General features: G+C 42.1%; 1 protein-coding gene across 5 annotated transcripts in view; it reads left to right on the top strand.

Annotated features, from left to right (window-relative positions):
- PLXNB2 (plexin B2) overlaps nt 1-19,629 on the top strand; it is a 323,177-nt gene that overhangs the window by 247,454 nt on the left and 56,094 nt on the right. For all 5 annotated transcript variants that reach the window (XM_035128378.2, XM_035128377.2, XM_035128379.2 and 2 more), the window contains 6 exons: nt 2,494-2,644; nt 4,812-4,923; nt 6,982-7,084; nt 7,949-8,050; nt 13,457-13,549; nt 14,565-14,643. In XM_035128378.2, coding sequence (XP_034984269.2) covers nt 2,494-2,644; nt 4,812-4,923; nt 6,982-7,084; nt 7,949-8,050; nt 13,457-13,549; nt 14,565-14,643 — 640 coding nt within the window. The remainder of the gene's footprint in view (nt 1-2,493; nt 2,645-4,811; nt 4,924-6,981; nt 7,085-7,948; nt 8,051-13,456; nt 13,550-14,564; nt 14,644-19,629) is intronic.

The following is a 19,629-nucleotide window of genomic DNA, read 5'->3' as shown; positions in this document are numbered from 1 at the left end:
ACATGCCTCTTTGTCAGGAAACTTTTTATTTCTGTCCCCCAGCAGCCCAAAGCTCTACTTCATCTCTCCAATTGTGAATGAGGGTTTTGGAGGAAAGTTTGTCCCTTTCAAAACAAGCGTCTTGATTCTTTCCAGCCTGACTTGTGACTCCTGCTGTGTCCTCCGGCTATTGTTGCAGTGTGGTTAACGTGCTTTAATTATGTTGGAAAAGTTTGAATAACTTCTGTGCTCAATAGATGTTGCATTTGTGCTTTCCAAAAGCCAAAACAAAACAAACCCTGCAGAACACTCTCTTTTTTTTTTCTAGCACATTTTAGGACAAGATGACAGAGTGTAATTCCATCTCTGCCAAGCTTTTGCCAAGGGGAAAAGAAGGGTTTTCAGTTAAGGATGTAATACTTACTGAGGATATTTCTATTTCTACTTCAATGAATCTCCCAAGCTCAGGACAGAATGACCAAAGCATGCTATAGGTTCTTATGGAAGTCTGCACCAATCAAGAGTGCTGTGCCACAAAATTTAAATGGTGCGCTTTTCAATCCAATTTACAAAGAGCAGCACAGCGCAGTTTGCAGTATAAACAGCTAGTTTGCAATATTTATAGGGTGGGAGAACAGAATGCCTGCTTCCCCAAACCATAATAGTGTTCAGATTTATTTTTTTGTTTAAAAAGTGACCTCCTTCAAAGATAAAAAAAAAGGTAAAGGACCCCTGACGACAGTTATGTCCAGTCACGAACGACTCTGGGGTTGCAGCGCTTATCTCGCTTTATTGACCAAGGGAGCTGATGTTTGTCCGCAGACAGTTTTTCCGGGTCATGTGGCCAGCATGACTAAGCCGCTTCTGGCAAAACCAGAGCAGGCCGTTTACCTTCCTGCCGGAACGGTACCTATTTATCTACTTGCACTTCGACGTGCTTTTGAACTGCTAGATAGGCGGAAGCTGGGGCCGAGCAACGGGAGCTCACCCCGTCGCGGGGAATCAAACCGCCGACCTTCCGATCGGCAAGCCCTAGGCTCAGTGGTTTAGACCACAGTGCCACCCGCATCCCTTCAAAGATAGTTTTGTGCAAATGTCACCCTGCAGGTCCAAATTCCTAGTTACCGTAGGTAGCGGCAGCACCACAGCCATAACTGCAAGCCCGCCACTTGCCAGCTGGGACAGAAGTCAGGGTGCAGGCAAATTGCCATGCGATATCAGTGGTGCCAGCTTGGGATGTAGCAAACCCAAGACCAGCTCAACCCACCCTCCCTGGTCCTGAAATGACTTGCATCAGGCCTTTCCATAGGCTTTTACCGCTGTCAATCCTACAACGCAGCCATTAAGCAGGTGACCCAAGGAGTTCCGCACCAGTGGAGTGACATTGGTGTGAGGCAGGGTGGAAGCTGGCAGAGCTGGGTGGAGGGACACCTCTGCTCAATCCTCACACACATACCCTGCCCAACAGAGAGGGTGTTTGGAGTCACTATCATCATCATACATTTTAAACCAGCTTTGGTCTTATTGTTATGAGCAACCCTCCTCTGAAGGTACCGAAAGGACAGATCTACGTTCTGTATTCTGATCTATGTTGCATTCTGCATTTTGAGAATTGCATTTTGAGGACTACAGAAGAGAACAGCAGATTAGGTGCCACAAATCTCTCAATATATTTGGAATTATTTTACCTTGGCTTTATTGTTAGGAACAGCTGCCTCTCAAAATACTGATCTTGGCGAGGTGGAGTTTAAGAATATCAGAAGAAATACTACTATATAGTCTTGTAGGATGTTAGTTCCGGTTCCATTTTTTTTATAACCTAATGAGGAAAGTAATTTTATTTCATAACTATACTTTAAATTAAATAAATGACTTTATCTCAGTTAGAAATATTCCTTTTTTAGTTTTGTTTCTGTGTTATCCAGATTGAGGGTGTATAAGTGTTGTGCATTGTTAAATGGTTATATTGCTAAAAACTGAACAAAAATTATAAAAAAATACTATTCTGCCGTGTGTGTGTGTGTGTTCCAAAGTGATCTATAGTGCATAGTTGCATCAGGCAATGTACGTAGTGCTTGCCTAAAGCCATTCTGTCACTCCTTTTGAATGTAACCCTGATTTCTGTGCTTGCATCCTCTGGCTTAAGGCTTGAACATAAAAAGCTGCGTTTCACAGTCAGACTGCTAACCTTTCTGGTACTGTCTATTCTGTTGGGAGCTCTCCTGGGTCTTTTGCGATGATGCTACTTGTTTCCAACTTGAGATGCTAAACACTACCCTTGAACTATGGCCCCTTAATTACAATAAGGTTGTTAAGAATCCTAGTTATCAGCGAAGAGGACATTACTGTAATATTAAAACTCGTGGCACTAGTAAGCTTTCTTCGTTGTTGTTTCCATCCCTTCGATGTTGCTTCCATCTCTGTTACCCTTCCTCTCTGCCTCCTCCATGAGGGAATCCATAGTTTGTTCTTATTTTTTGCTTTCTGACAACCTCTTTTTCCTTGCATTTCCAGGTAGGATTGACACTCAGCCCTTTCCCAGATTTAAATGAAGATGACCAGCTTTGGTGTCATTTTGGGGAAACGAGCCATGAGGCGGAGTTACAAGAAGGGGCTATTACCTGCAACCCTCCTGATGAAATCCCTCCAACAACAAAAGGCCAAGGTAAATAAAAGAGCAGGTCTTCACATTAAATATACAGTGATACCTCTGGTTACGAACTTAATTCGTTCCGGAGGTCCATTCTTAACCTGAAACTGTTCTTAACCTGAGGTACCACTTTAGTTAATGGGGCCTCCCGCTGCTGCTGGGCCGCCGGCTCGCAATTTCTCTTCTCATCCTGAGGTAAAGTTCTTAACCCGAGCTAGTACTTCCGGATTAACGGAGTCTGTAACCTGAAGTGTTTGTAACCGACGTGTTTGTAACCCGAGGTACCACTGTGTATGCCCGTGCTTTCCAACTTTGAAGGTATCTACTTATAGTAATTGCTTTGGAAGCACACATACGTTCCCTGCCTAACCCATTGCTCTTCATATTGGCCCAAGACGTGTAACCAGTCATCCTCTTGAATTAGAAAGATTGGCAGCTGCTACCCACAATAGCCACACTTCCCCCAATACCGTCTGCACTAAACCTGTAAAGAGTGAAGGACAAGCTGTGGCATAGCGTGGGTTGGCAGTGCCCGGGGAAAGGCAAGTATGGTGCCCCTTAACCCATGGTTCCTGTCAGGGCCAGGTGACAGTGGTGGCAACAGCCCCATTGCCCCCCCCTCCCCATGCTATGCCACTGAGGAGAAGCATTCACCCTCAACACTGGCAAGCACTAGAGAGCCCCTGTTGGTTAATGAAGAATGAAAACTATATTGGACATTTTGATGCCATTGCCATGTTGGTCCTGATAGCTATGTGCCCCATCACATTCCCAAGATCAAGGAAAAACGACCCCTTAAAACACCCACACAGTTTTTCCAAGTTCGAAAGACCATTCAGAACCTTTACAGAGGCCATCTCTGTTGACCATACATAATTACTGTGAAAATTTGTTCATTTCTGGCCGTATATATGCATTTTGTGCTTGTTAGCAATCCATAATTTTTTATTGACAGGTAGCAAGCACACACTTTATGCCATGTGATGCCATCTTTTATGGATTGTTGCATGTGAGAGTCAGTACCCTGTTTCTCATATTTTAAGACATACCCATAAAATAAGCCATAGCAGGATTTTTAAGCATTCAAGAAATATAAGCCATACCCCGAAAATAAGACATAGTGATAGGCGCAGCAGCAATGCCGGCCGCGGCAGGAGGAGGAAGAAAAAAATAAGACATCCCTTGAAAATAAACCATAGTGTGTTTTTTTGAGGAAAAAATAAATATAAGACATGTCTTATAATATGAGAAACACGGTAGTTCCCAGTGGACTGTAAGAAATCTAAGCCATTTCTCCTGAGATGATTTAGCACATGCAAAGAAGAATACTTGTAAATAGCATTTTCAATACCTACCTACCTACATACTTGGAATTAACTGGCACTTAAAAAAAAAAACAGCAATTTTCAGCTGACCCCAGTATATGAGCTAAAGTGAAAAACAACCTGGAATTTTCAATAGAATTCTTCAGAAAGTGGGTTTAAATCTGAGCTGTCACCACTCTTTCAAAAAGCTGTTAGAAGAAAGCTGAGTTTGAAATTGCTCAATAGCTTGTGAAATAACTTGTCAGAGGGGTTTAATGATTTCCGGAAAAGGAATAGCTGGAAGCCTCATTGAGGAAGTCCCCATTTTTATATATAGCTCTTGATCCTTAGTTCAGCAATAATCCAGATTAGAAACCCATTAATGGTGGAAGTATATGGAAGAAGTCAACCAGCTTTCCAAATAAGTTTTGCTTATTATTTGGAGCACATACTGGTTATTTCAGAAACCCTAAACTCCTTTTGTTTTATTCATAGTGTATGATTCATAATTGCACACCCTGTCAGTGCAAAAAAATAAAAAGCACAATCTTCTGAATTCATGCACCTTATTTTTCTTGGTTTTTCAGACTTGAATTGTTCAGTAGTAGAATACATTGTCCCTTTCGAATAGGCATTTTCCTGATCTAATAGTCAGGGGCTTTTAAACATTTTATCATACTTCTATCAGCTTTTCTTTTTCTTTCTTCCATTTAGTTCCTGAACGCTTAAAGCAATTTCATTTAGGGTGAACAGAAGGTTCTCGCACTAACCCCCACAAGTTCAAGAAATGGCTTGGACAGGCATTAACATTGTGCCAAGAAGTATTCATTATAAAGCATCTCCCCACGCAAATTAATCTCTAATGTTTTTTTTGGTAGATTATGTCTTGGTTCTACTGCGTCTGACCTTTGGTGATAATATATTTCTTGCATCGGGTACATATCCTTTTTATGACTGTGGAGAAGCTATAAACCGTATTGAAAATGAACCGTAAGTATCTAGCTGCCTAACATCATTCTCCTTCCTATCCCGCAAACCCTACGTGCATTCAAATATTGTAATAGTTAAGTCTCCTAAGTGAACTGAAGTGTTCCTATTTTATTGCACAGTACTTTTGCCTCCCTAGACCCTTTCATCAGGCTCCACAACGTATATTATGAAAAACATGCCGCCCTACTTCATCTTTCTATGTTGCTCGTTCACCATTTCTTAATTCTACTGCATTTGCTCTTTGGTGGTGTAAGGGGAAGAGAATATAGGGATCCTCCTCCCCTCATCAGAAGCAGCGAGGACGCTCAGGAGTCCAGTCAGGAAGTGGAGAGAGAGGGCCAGGGCTCTGGCAGCATGGGAGAGCCCCTGCTACACAGGAGGGAGGAAGAGAGAGGGGGGGAAAGGGGGGGAAGGAAAACATGGAGCGTAGACCCTTTTTCCCTCTGGTTCCGGAATTACGCAGGAGAAGGAGGGGAAGGAGGTTTGCTGTCCCGAGACTCTTATGTTGGAGGAGGTCCAGGGGCGGTCCAGGGGCGGATTCTGCATCGGACTGAGCAGACATGTTGTACATACCCAGCTCACTGTAAATAGCCTGCACTAAATAAAAACTGCATGCGGAGCGTCGTTACTCTAGAGTAGTCACAAGAACCTCTGACAGGTGGTATAATATATCTAAGACAGGCATGTTCAACACGTTGATCGATCACAGATTGGTTTTGGTGAGGGGTCAGCAAACTTTTTCAGCAGGGGGCAATGTCCTTCAAACCTTGTGGGGGGCCAAAATATATTGGGAGGGGGAGATGAACGATTTCCTATGTCCCACAAATAACCCAGAGATGCATTTTAAATAAAAGGACACATTCTACTCATGTAAAAACATGCTGATTCCCGGACTGTCCGTGAGCCAGATTTAGAAGGCGATTGGGCCGGAACCGCCTCCCGGGCCTTAGTTTGCCTACCCATGGTTTTGGTAGACAGACAGAGAGAGAGAGAGAAGCCCGGCGTGCTCCGACTGGCTCCTCAGAGAGAGAAAGGGCTGGTTTAGGGAGGGAGAGAGAGAAAAGCAGGGAGGAGAATCACGGAGCAAAGAAGGAAGCAACTCGGAAGGGAAAGAGTTAACAGAGAAGCTCAGCGCGCTCCAACTGCCTCCTCAGATCTGTGTAACCTAATATATAAATATAGTTTGACTCTTCTCACTTGTTTTGTTACTTGTCCATCTAGTAACTATCTGGCCATGGTGATACCCAAACATAACTACTGTATCTGTGAAATAAAGACCCCTTTATTTATTTCATAAACTTTAATGACTTCGGAGGGGTGGGAGAAGGGAACACTTGCTGAAGAATGACAATGGGAGAGTGGGGTAGATTGCTGCCAGTTTTTGAGACTGGGTAGTAGATCACAGCCTACTTGAAGCTGGACGTGCCTGATCTAAGATGTTTTTTTCTGTCCATCATTGTTTAGTCAATTTGACACTTTGGGGCACGAACATACTGTTTTCCCCCCACTTACTAAGGAGCACTCACCCAAAAATGAAAATGATGAGTCCCTGGATTGTATTCGTAATAAATATGATCTAATATCCAGAGTACTTTCTGGATCCTGGCTTCAGACCACTTCCTTTGAGCTTTCCATGCTTCTCGGGTCTACAATGGGTGGAGATAGTAGCACTACAGCTGACCAACTTACAATATCACTTCCCATGATTAGAAATGTTAATGATTAAGTGGTGTCTTAAATAAAATATATAAATTAAATAAAAGACATGGGCATCTCAGGGCCATGGCTCCTTTCAGATTTCTGAATTTCCCATTTACTTTGTGGTGGTTGTGACGCTTTTGAGTCATTCTTGCCAAACACGTGACTGTTTCACCTGGAATCCTGGGAGACAATCCTTGGACTGTTTGTGTGGCAGCTGCCAATCCACAATACAATTTTGTTCTACGGAAAAGTGAAGTTATTTATTGCTATATGAAATGAAATTCTAAGGAAGACTTGTAAAGGAGGAGAAGGGAAGAAAGGAACAACAAATCTTAACCTTTTGGCTTATCCACACAGGTGTTTTTCCTGTGCAAGCAGTAGATGGAATTGCCAGTGGGCCTGGAAAACCCATATCTGTGAGGACTCTTCTTCAGAAACAGATGTGATTCAGCAAAACATGGTAAAACTTTTAAAAGTAGAATGATCAGATCTTATTTAAATACAGCAATATCTCTGGTTACGAACCGTCCTCTTTGCAAATGCTTTGGGTTACAAGCTCCACTAACCTGGAAGTAGATGCTCCTGGTTGCAAACTTTGCCCCGGGTTGCGAGCAGAAATCGCACGCTGGAGGCCCCATTAGCGAAAGCGCACCTCAGGTTGAGAACAGTTTCGAGTTGAGAACGGACCTCCGGGACCAGGGCCGTCTCAAGCAGGTCAGGCGCCCTGGCGCTGAGCCACGGAGATCGCTCCGGCGCCCCTGCCCTCGCAGCGCACAGCATGGCTTCCGCGCGGCTTCGCCGCGAGCGCCCCCCCCCTGCCGGCCCCGCGCCCCGCACCACCGGGACCTTACCTAGAGCCGGGCCTGTCCAGGGCGAATTAAGTTGGTAACCAGAGGTACCACTGTATTTAAATGGTGGTTTCTATTTTATTTTTATTGTAAATAAATTGGAAAGGAATAGCAACAATCTGAAAGTAACTTCAGGGGGGGGGAATTCTGGGGGTTTTCTAACTCCTTGGTGGGGAATGGAAATAAATTTTGGAGTGAAGTGACTGGGAAGCCGTTCCATGTTTTCTTTTCAGTCCATTTTGCTGTTTTACTTAAATGGCTGGGAAGGAATTTCAAGAATGGGAATGAAAGTTCAGCATTTGCTGCAGTCATTTTTAGCATGTCTAATTTGAAAAGCTGTAATCAAATCTGTCACTAAGCATGAAGATCTTCAGAACAACAAAAATTCAGTTGTCCAAAGTAGGTGCAGATGTTTAGCGATATAATATTTCTAGTTTTAATTACATATGAAAATCTCTCTTTTTTCCCCCTCCTAGGCGGAAAAATGCCCACACTTTCTAGATCCCAACCCTAAAATAATACCCATGGAAGTCCCAACGAAAGTATCTTTTGAAGGAAAGAATCTGGATTATTATGAGGTAATTTTCACAAAGTGCTTGAATATATTTTAATACTATATACATCTCAGCATTCGAACAGTGTCCTCTTCCGAATTCTGCTGTTTGCAAACTCCTTGTGCAAGAAACGTTACACAGTTCCAAGCAGACATTGAACAATTCCTTGCATACATGACTGATGGTTTCTTTAAGCTTGCTTTCATAAATATTTCACAAATATAACAATAGTCTTCAATATTATACAGTTGATGTGGGTAAATAATTAAGAACCTGTATGCTTTTTGTTCTTTGATTTACTTGTCGTGTTTGTTGCATTTGACTTAACGTTATAATGAGCAGAGAAACATATTTGTCTAGTTTATATCTTTTGTTGAAGTGTCTGCCGTATTTTATAGCTTCGCTCTGTGGCCAAACATTCTCCCCCCCCCCTCCGACATTTATCAGGGATGATAAAACTGTTTTTTACTTTTCCTCTCTTCCCCATGCTAAGCTGAAACGTTTGGGTGTTGTGAAACATCTCTCATGTGGAATGTAAGCAAATTATATGTGTGTCTCTTAAATCAGTGGTTCTTAAACTGCTCTTAAGCTGTCATAGTTGCCCCATTTTTCTCCAGGATGAAGGGGTACTGGATCTCCTGATTAGAAACCATTTACTGGAGTGGAGAAACAAGATTATTATTATTATTATTTATTGAGTTTATATACTGCCCTATACCAGGAGGTCTCAGGATGGTTCACAGAAAAGATCACAACATATATAATCAGAATAAAAAGAACGCAATAACATCCTCCCAGAAAAGAACCACATTTTAAAAGGGTATAGGATAGTCTGCAGTCATGAAGAATAATGAGAGGGTGTTCCCTGATGTCCAGAAAGGCAACCAAGTCTGCCCCTTCTGCTCTTTCTTAATCTTGTTCCTCCTCCACCCATCTCCTCCATTCCTTCTAGAAAATTCCACCACACCTTCTTTGGCTCTGTACCTCTCTGCCTCAGTGGCTGTATCAGAAGACCCGTATCTGAGAAGTTGCATCTTAAACGTAACAGTTCCTGGAGCTTTGTTGGTCTATGTTTATAGCCTAGGGACAGCATGGTACTTTTATGTGAAATGAAGATTATTGTGAAATAGTCCATTAAGCGAGGTTTTGCTCCTTCCCCAACAACCTCTGGCGTAAAGGCCCTTGAGAGATTAGTGTTTCACATCTAATGGACAGCTGCTCTAAATGTAGTTTGGAGCTTCCTATGCCTCATCTTGGATGTGGCAATCAATATTTGTGCGGTTTTAATTACAGGATATGAATATGGCTGCAGTAGGAAAAAATAAAAAAAAATGTTAGGTGTGGGTGCAGTGCAGCTGTGTTGAGCTATAAACAGGAATACATATGTAATCCTGTTCCCTCTGTGCTCACACATACCCTTGAAGTGATGTGCAGGGATGCTCTGTGAAAGAAATGTTATTCCTTAATGTGTCCTCTTGTGATGGTGGTTTGTCTGTAGCGCCAGAAGAAGTACATTTAGCAGCAGCATGGAACAACTACAGTCATCCATTCAACTGCGGCCTCCATGTTGTAGAAAGCAATATAGTAGTAGTAGTAGTAGTTATATGCTGTCCATCTGACTGGGTTGCCCTAGCCACTCTGGGCAGCCTCCAGCAAAATATTTAAAACACAGTAAAACATCAACCATTAAAAACATCCGTAAACTGGGCTGGCTTCCAATGTCTTCTAAAAGTCAAATAGTTGTTTATCTGTTTTACATCTGATGGGAGGGCATTCCACAGGGTGTGCGCCACTATGAAGAAGGCCCTCGACCTGGTTCCCTGTAGCTTCATGTCTTGCAATGAGGCCCTCAGAGCTGGACCTCGGTTTCCCGGGCTGGATGATAGAGTTGGAGGTGTTCCTTCAACACTTTGAATTGTGCTCAGAAATGTCCTGGGAGCCATTGTAGATCCTTTAGGACCGGTGTTGTATGGTCCCGGTGGCTGCTCCCAGTCACCAGTCTAGCTGCCACATTCTGGATCAGCTGTACTTTCCGATAGGTAGCCGCGCGTATCCCCGTGTCCCAAAAGCTCTCTGAAAAACATTTACAAAATGTTGAGTAATGAAGGACATAATTCACCTATTGTATATCCTCATGACTGACACAACACCACAAATTTATTGTGTCTCCTTTGTATCTGTGACACAGCTCCAAACGGATACAGTTTGCTTTGATCCAGGAGCTGCCTCAGTGCTTTAGTTCACAGTTTCCAGTCTACTACTACTGTCAGATATCTTTCAGGAGGTACTGTTAGGAGATTACCAGACATGAATACCTATAGCTAGAAACTTAGACCTTTCGGCAAGGAGACCCTGTCTACTCTTCCCTAGGCTTTTTATTCTCTTGGGTTCTTTTGGAGAAGACAGAAAGCACAACCTACAGCCCTCAGCTTCCATAGATTGACACCCCCCCCCCCCGGAATGTTATTATGAACATTGTTCATTCTACAACAATCAGGTTTCAATTTTCACTCACTGGTCACTCCCATCCATAGATTACTGCAGAAATCTTTACAATCTCACTATCCTTGAATTACATTGAATTCCTGGGCTTTTGGGGGGGGGGGAGATGTGTGTGAAAGAGAGATATACTTTTGTAGTTGGCAGATAATTCTAGATTCATTCAGCTTCAAATTGCATGTGCCCGTTCCACTTTTTTAACAATAAAAATATATATTTATAAAACTTTTAAACTCAGTAGGAGATATTGTATTGTATGAGTATTGTGTTATTTTACCTACTGGAATTAATTACAGAACCAGTTTTATGGTAACCAAACTATTGGGCATCAGGAATCTCATCTGCTGAGTTCCACCGCCTCAAATTTCGACATCTTAAATGGGTGGCAAAAATGTCAATTGTTGTAGGAAGATCAGATCAACAAAGAAATATGTTTCAGTCCATACCTCTACTGCGATTTTGGCCATACATGTCCCTTAAGATTTAGCAGACAGAAACTTGGCTACAAATTGGATGTGGGAGTCCAATTCACAAGTAACTACTTGAAGGAGTTATCACTGTGTGGTGACTTGCAGTATTCCCCTCACTATTAAAGCACTATTAAAGCTCAGGTACCCACACTTTTACAATGGCTTGCCAGACTTTTCTCTGTACTCAGCCGCGGGATCTCAATGATTGCAGTCTTTGCTTTGGGAATGTTAATTTGTGTGCTTTCAGGTCATCTCCTCTATAAATCCTTTCGAACTAACAGGACCTGCTAATGGAAGAAACCTTTCTGCATTAATGGAATGTAGAGAGGGATGATCCTGCTTGCCAAACAATCTAGAATTTAGCATGCTACCTAACCTAGACACCATTACACTTTACAATTTAATCTCCCGATCAAAACTATTCAGTGGCACCATCATGGTTGTTCCAGGACAGAGCACCACCCCTTTAAAATCACTGCAACATTCCTGCTTGGGGGTGTAAAGTTTCTCTTAAACTTTAGATTTTGGATTACATCAACATTTGTCTTGCCTGAGAGCCTGTCAGAGCCTTTGTACCTCCTTGCTTCCTGAATCTGCTACCTGTTCAAAATTTCTTTAATTAAATTTTTTTCTCTCTTCAGTAACCCAATTTACACTTTGAATTCCTTTCCAAATACATCCCAGTAATATTGTGGAGAAGTATCTAGCCCCTGAGAAGGTCAATATGAAAAGCGGGGGAATGAAAGTAAAAGAGTGCTGGGACATTTCTTGCCACCCCTCTCTGTAGTCTGCCTTCCCTGTTTCCCACACTAATGAGTAAGGCAAGGAGATGAAGAAAAGGCAGAGAATCAACTCTTCCCTAAAAAAAAAAAATATTATTGGGTTGGGACACCTCAGGTCTTTCTGCAGCAACCTCTCAGCAAGCTGCCTTTTTAATGACTTTCTCAAATTCTTTCTGCTGTGTGTTCAAGAGCACCCCTTTCAGCATTGTGACATGGCTGAAATGTAGGAATTCCTCATTTGGCAGTTCATAAGTTGGTTATTTTGGCTGGGGAAATAGCATTAAGAGCACATACAATGCAGATTTTGTGACTACACTTTCACTTTCTCCACCAGCTGAATCTTGTGGGCCATTTCCCAAGCTACTTCTTAGTTCATTCTTGTTTCATACTTGGCTATTGTTTGGGAACTCTGCCACTTTCTCGGAAAGGAGAGGGTTCCTGCTGTATTTACAAATGCCACTGTCAGCTCTTTCTAATTTCCAAATTGTGTTTGTAAATCTATAGAAGCTTGATTGATTGATTGATTTTTAGATCTTGGTAAGAGCTGAAATTACCATTTTGGACAAAACGGTAGTACAGGTACAGAGTTGGTTGTGGTGGTGGTGATGATTTCAGTTTCTTCCCTGTGCTTCACCATAAGGTCCCAGCATGGGTTATAGCCATTTTAAAAAGACAACATTAAAATCAGTTTACAACAAATATTTTAAAATCATTTGTTTTTGTAGCTATCGTATTGTTTCTGGTTTTCCTGAGAACTCTCCTGTTAGCTAAGGTTGAGAGAGAGTGAACTTCACTGAGCTTCAGATCCAAGTGGAATAGCAATGGGATTAGAGCCAGGAAACCTATACCAGCACTATGATGCATCCGAGTTCCCTTTGCTTATATTTCACTTCCTGGGTGTGGGGTAATGGCTAGTGCATAGGCCTTAGACTAGGGAAACCTTGCTTCAAATCCTTGCCTAGCCATGAAGCTCACCAAGCCAGTCACTGTTTCTCCGTCTAACCCACCTCACCGGGCTGTGAAGATAAATAGAAAGGTGGGATTAAAAATGCATCAAGCAAAATTCTTCCTGGTTTAAGTACTGCTCCTATGGTAGTAATTTTAATACTTTGCACACAGACCAAGTCCCGTCAGTCACAAAGTTTGCTTGTGCCATCTCACAGCGATTTCCTTCTGGCATTGTGGAGCCACAGGGTTGGGCTTAGACTCCTGCTGTGATGACAAGTGCAGGAGAAGAAAATATCTTCAGGACGTGGGTACAGAGAGGCCCTTAAGACGGGTTGGTGAGATCAAGCCACAGTCCACCAAAGCTGTTCCCCAAAGTTGTGAGCTCCCTGTGGACTGATTTTTCTGAGAAGTAAGGATGAGATTTGGGGGCCACAGGCCTTAATATTGCCTTCCCCTGCCTTTGGAAAAGCACTTAGAGGAAATGTTTTGCATGCTTTCCATCTCTTTTTGATTAAAAATCGTTTGGAGTAATCTTTTTGGAGCGTCAGAAAGTGTTGTAAAGTCCTGCATAAAGTGCCTACGCGATCTGTGTTATAGTTGTGATTGCCACAGTTTAATGACTAAGGCTCTCGATTTGATCTAGTTGTTTCCAGAGCTGGAAGCTAAACTACTCAGTGAAACTACTGTTTGCCTAGTACTGGTATTCTAAGTCCAATATCCTTCTCTTACAGGGTAGCGATTTCAGAATTGGAAATAACCACATTCAGTTTGAGACCAAAGTGGAGAAGGCATCTGACGGAACTTTCTTTTTTCAAATCCAACCGGTAAATATCAGAAATGGTGGGGTGGGGTGCTTATGAATCACTTTCTCTCTTGCTTTCTACAAGGCTGAGCACATTCAGCAATGAGCTCACCTTTCCACCTACAGTCAATATGTTGGTTGTGTTCAGACTTCTCTCCTTCCCTCCTTCCCTCCACTGCCAGCTTTGCCACAGAGATATCGGCTTCGTTAAGCCAAAGTTTCCCATTACATCTAAATTCTGGAATACTGGCTTAATGTTGATTATCAGGATCATAAGCCATTGTCCCACTTAGTTGGGCTGGCCAAAGACCAATATACTATGAGGACGGAGATGAAACAAGCTGGCTATGGCTTGATGTTGGTGATAGACCTAAGATAAAAATATATATATGATAAGATCTATGCTGTTTTTGGGATCGTTGGCCTTTGCTGCTGAATGTTGATGAGATTTTCCGATTTTTGTCATTCACTTTTATTGAGGCAGTCAAAAATATATCTATACTTTGTACAAATGCATAAGTGGCACAACAGGGTTGTTAAAATTTGCTCATTTGCTCACGGGGGGAGAGCGATTTGCTGTGGTCGCCACTAATACATCCTGTACTTTTAGAATGAAAGCCATTTATGTGTGTTTGTGTTCATGTTTTTCTCAGTTCTTTGAAAGATACATTTGTTTAACACCCACTGCTGTTTGCGTCTTACAAACATGACTAAACATTGCACTTCCCCTTTATGTGCCTTTTGAAAATGAGATATTATATATCCACACACACATATATAATCATTTTCGGCTACATTCATCTGTTTCCTATTCTTTTGGAAAGGTTACAGCTATCTTTGTTCTGACAAGTGTTATAATCGTATGAATGCATCTCCTAGTAGAAGTATGTGGTTGTTGTTATTTGTGCCATCATTTTGAAGATACAGCAATCATAATATGACCGTGGTAGTAGGTAGCTACTTGATTTGGAATGAGTGAGTTAAGATATAAGATTATTTCTAATGGAGATAACCATTGTCTTTCCCCCTCCCTTTAGAGTCATGTTGAAAATGAAACACTACCACTTAGCTTATTCATTAAGACGGATCAAGGCAAGATTGATAGCAAACTGATTGGTAAGTACATAGTACAGGAAAGGGAAACTAAAAGTACCAAAATCTTATATATACACCTTTTAAAGCATTTCACTGTTCCAATGATTGCATACAGTGGCACCTTGGTTCTCGAACTTAATCCGTTCGACTCCTGAAACCGTTCGAAAACCAAGGCGTAGCTTCCGATTGGCTGCACTCAAGCAGAGGCCTCATCAGACATTTGGCTTCTGAAAATTCTTCACAAACAGTAATTCTATACAGGAAGATTATGTACTATATGGGAAAAGTACAATAGGAACATTGCAGTTTTTAGTGTAACTTAAAAAAAAAGATTGCAGAAAAGAGATGGAACGAAGTTATGAATGAGCACATACAAAATTGGCGTGGAGCAGAAATTGACTGTCATCCCACCCTAGTCTAGACTAGACGATATTTGTGACCTGTTTTAAAACACTTCCCATCTTAACAAATGAGTGATGCTCTGTTATATTCCCAAAGTCATCCATCCATATGTTATATATATACTTTCCTTCTCCCTCTCTTTAATTGATTAATGTTCATAGTTTGGTTGGTAACAGCAGCGCGCAGCTTAATTTTATTTCCATTCTGCCACATTCATCTCTATGGTTTATTATGAAAAGCAGAAGCAGAAAAGAGCTGGGGAAGAAGCACCTTTTTGTACTAGTGGTGTCCCAATTCCCCTTCTCACTTTCTTGCCATTTGTGGGCCCTTAATAGAGCTGAATTTAAGTGCATCACACTTTGAAAGGTAGTTACTTTGGTCGTTCTGGTCGCTACTACAGAGAAGGTGAGCAATTATTGAATTTCCAAATATAAATGAACCCTTTCTTTCTGTAACACATTTAGAGAATACCAAGTAGCATTGGCATTTAATGTATTTTTATAGCCACTGGAGACTTAGAGCAGTATGAAATCCAATATATCCCTTTTATCCTTTGTCCTGTTCTATCAATGGTTTCACAGCTAGTATCTAAAGATGATGGATAAGGGTTGGAATCTAATGGCTGGCTTGCTGCTGGTACATTTAACAACCTGATCAGTAACGAAACTGATTAACACTTTGAGCTCTGCCACTGTATTGTGTGTGACTTGGAGAGCTTGCCTTTCAATACATTACAAATCTAATTTGGAGGCAGTTTGAGTGCTGGTTTTTGCAGACGCAGACGTTGTTTTCAGTTCTCCACATACAGATGAAAAATATATATTGAATCAGTTAATCAGACATGGCAGCCTCGCTGGTTAGCTGCTGGTATACTTTAAAAAAATCCAGAATTCTGAAATTGAATTCCATCAGTCTGTTTTCTGAGTCAAACCAATAGTACCTCAGTGCTCACTTCAGATGTGGAATGTGTGAATGCACATTCTTTAGCCAGAATCAAAATGCAACAAATAACTTCCCTCAAAAGCATGTATCCACCATCAGTCTTTGGCTTAAACATATTCACACCATCTAGGTTTGCCATATGTCTGTAATTTTCCGGACTTATTTTCCCCCTCGTAAACAGCGTCTGGGTGGAAGTCACTGAAATGCCTGGGAAAATCCAGACATATGGGAGCCCATGTTAGAAGTGTAGATTTTGGCAAATTTCATTAAAAATAGTTCAAAAACTCTCTTTTGGGGGGGGGGCTAAAAAAACCCTCAACTTTTGTGTCTGGAGTTTCACTTTTTGAAATAGGACAACCCTAACACCATCTATGTGGGACCCAGGTGGCGCTGTGGTTAAACCACTGAGCCTAGGGCTTGCTGATCAGAAGGTTGGCGGTTCGAATCCCTGTGACGGGGTGAGCTCCCGTTGCTTGGTCCCAGCTCCTGCCAACCTAGCAGTTCGAAAGCATGTCAAAATGCAAGTAGATAAATAGGAACCGCTACAGCGGGAAGGTAAACGGCGTTTCCATGTGCTGCTCTGGTTTGCCAGAAGCGGCTTTGTCATGCTGGCCACATGACCTGGAAGCTATACGCCGGCTCCCTTGGCCAATAATGCGAGATGAGCGCGCAACCCCAGAGTCGGTCACGACTGGACCTAATGGTCAGGGGTCCCTTTACCTTTACCTTTTAACACCACTTATAAAAGGAGATCAGGGCATGACAATGCCTTGAGGGGTTATTGATTGACAAATTTACTGTTCTGGAATCCAGGCTAACCCCATATTCCTAGGCACTTAAATGATTTGGGGCACTGGCCCATAGATGTATTTGAAAAATCACACACACACCCTCTTTCTCTATATATATTCCCACTTGGAGGGAAACCTTCTGACATGCATTTAAATAAAGAGCCTCTTTAAATGTTATAGAATCTTAATTCCAAGCATTCAGTTAATAATCTTATTAGTGTAAGGCTAAGAAAGGCAGAACCTTTTTCTTATTTTAGCTGATTTGCCGTATTCTTCCTTTTCTTGCTCTTTTTTAAAAAAATATTTCCTATCTGTTGAAGTTGGTAACTTTGTGGAAAATAATTTGGGGAATGTGGGATTCTCTTTTCCAGCCCCAATATGCCAGCCTTGTAGGCTCAGCATAAGCTGTTAAGGTCAGGGCTGGCCCTGCCATTAGATATACTGAGGTTGTGACAGCAGGGTGTCTAAGGACAAACCTGTGTGTGACACACAGCCTGACGGAACCCCCTAAGCCAGCCTACGGTAGCAAAGGATACATGGTTGTATCCCACTAAGTTATACTCGGACTAGACCCATTTCAATTAATGGCCTTAATTTAGTTATGCCCATTATTTTCAGTGGGTCTGCTCTGATTAGGACAACCCTCAGTCCTGTTTCCAGAAGATTCAGCTGCCAATCTGCTAAACTCTTGTACATGACAGGAAGGATTGCCATCTTGTGCTTAGTCTCTGGCAGTCAGTGCCTTGACCAGCCCTGGTCAACCTTGTCCAGTTTTCCATCCAGTTAGTCATTGATTGCAGGACAAGCATTGAACTCTTGCTGCTCAGCATCATGTGTGCAAGCATATTACCTTGAATGGGTTGGCAAGCAGATTATGTCTTGCGACCGAGAAGGAAACAGAACCCAAGTTTCTGATTCACAGTTAATAAATAAGGAAGCTTCTGCTCAGCTAGCAAGTTTAACTACTTTGAATAAACACTGTGGGTCATGCTGAGCAAGTGGGTGCTATTTTTAAAGAAGACTGGTTTCAGAACACAGTATTGCACTATAACTGTTTTTTAGCGTAATGTGAGTTATTCTGAAATTGTCAACTCTGATGACTCCTTCCCATTCCTCCCATGCTAGTCAGGAAGGTTAATTATAGCTTTGTTGAGCCGAATAATCAGAAGGGAGCCCCCCTTATATTCAGATTTTTTTTTAGTTACTTAGAACTAAAATGTTATAGTTAGTAAACTTGAGCACTAATTGTTTCCAGTTAAGTTGGTGATCTGACTGCCCATCAAAAACGTGCTCAAACACGAAGGCTTGAGAGTTATTGCTTCCAACTTGGTTCATGGTCCTAATTATACAGCACCCTGGATTTACTCTGCGTGTTCTGGAATTAGGCCATGATGCTCTTCAGTCATGTATGGAGTGTGGCTTGGATCTCAGAAGGACTCCACATATTACAAATTCTGTTCTTAACTTTACCCCTCAATGAACACAAAGCCATTACAGGCTTAAGAGGTGCTCTGTTTTCCTCTGTGATTCATGGCCATGATAACTAGAAGTGGCAGCAATTCCTTTATCATGGTTCCAGTGCTCCCCGGTGCCCTCCCAATCCTGGTCTCTGACCCCATCCATCAACCTTTGGTCCTTGCTGCAGGACTCCTTGGGTGGAGGCATAAGTTGAACCATCTTGGTGTGTGTATGAATATATATTATTGCACTACGCTGTCTGAATTCTGCTTTTCACGGCACAACAATAAGTTGTAGAATTTTTTGAAGCTTTAGTGTGGTCTGTTTATCTTAAAGTTAACTATGAATAGCTAGCTGTTTCTGCTCCAGACACCTGAGATTGATTAGAAAGCTCTCCAGACAAGAATGAACTTGCGTATTGAAAACCTCTAAACATAGCACTCCTACAACTCTCACTGCCCATCCACCCCTGTGCATTTCATTTGAAATAACATCTCAGCTAAATCTAAATCCACGGTTAACAAAGGAACTTCTTCTAGTCACTTATTTTTTCAGTTCCCCTGCCCAAAGGTAGAACCGTCCGACTATTTGCCGTCCTGACAGTTCAGAAAAAAATGTGCTAATCTGCAGAAAGGCTAATCTGCTAAACAAGTTATCACTAGATGGCTTAAGCATAGGAGCCCACACTTGTGCTGCACAGGAAGCCAACACAACAACAAAGCTCCCATGGTCTTCTCCCACTTTGATCTGCACGAAATTTCTTTCCAACCCCAGATCTGGTGGTCTGTCTGTATGTGAGCCCGGTCAGGCCACTGAATGCAATAAAACCAAAATTGAAGGGCCCCATTATTTTTTTGCTTTTTCTCCCCTCCCCCACATTATCTTACTTTCCTTTGCAAGTTATAGTAATCATTAAGAGTGCATTAATGTATCAATAATTTGATGAAGCTGTGTGGCTAGGACACTTAACTACATTACTGAAAGTCAGAAAGGTTATAAGATGCGAAGATTGATTAAGTCGCTCATTTGTTATGTATTTGCAGCATTTATGCTCCTTTTTATGCCTTTTGCAAAAAAAGAGAGGATCCCATAGCAGCTTACAGAAAGCAGTAGAGAGGGAGTCCCATTTCCTCAAATCTACATTTGCACAACACACCCAGGCCAGGGGGGGAGGGGCGGACAGGGTACAATTCTTTCCTTGGAGAGCTGATCAGGTAGCAGTTTGAATACTCTCAGGAGGAGCCTTGATGAGTTGCATTCCTCTGTCCATGGCAGTTCTCACATTTTTGCAAAAAGCAACACACACCTGGATGCACCTTCCTCCTGCACCCAGGATCAGATTCGAGAGCAGATGACAAATGTCCAGGCTAGGAGAACGGGGCTGCTCCTGCCACAGTTATTTCCCCAAGCAGCT

The sequence above is a fragment of the Zootoca vivipara genome, chromosome 10 (genome assembly GCF_963506605.1).
Source record: "Zootoca vivipara chromosome 10, rZooViv1.1, whole genome shotgun sequence".
NCBI classification, from domain to species: domain Eukaryota; kingdom Metazoa; phylum Chordata; class Lepidosauria; order Squamata; family Lacertidae; genus Zootoca; species Zootoca vivipara.
Note: the sequence above shows the minus strand (reverse complement) of the source record. Positions and strands in the feature narration are given on the sequence as shown.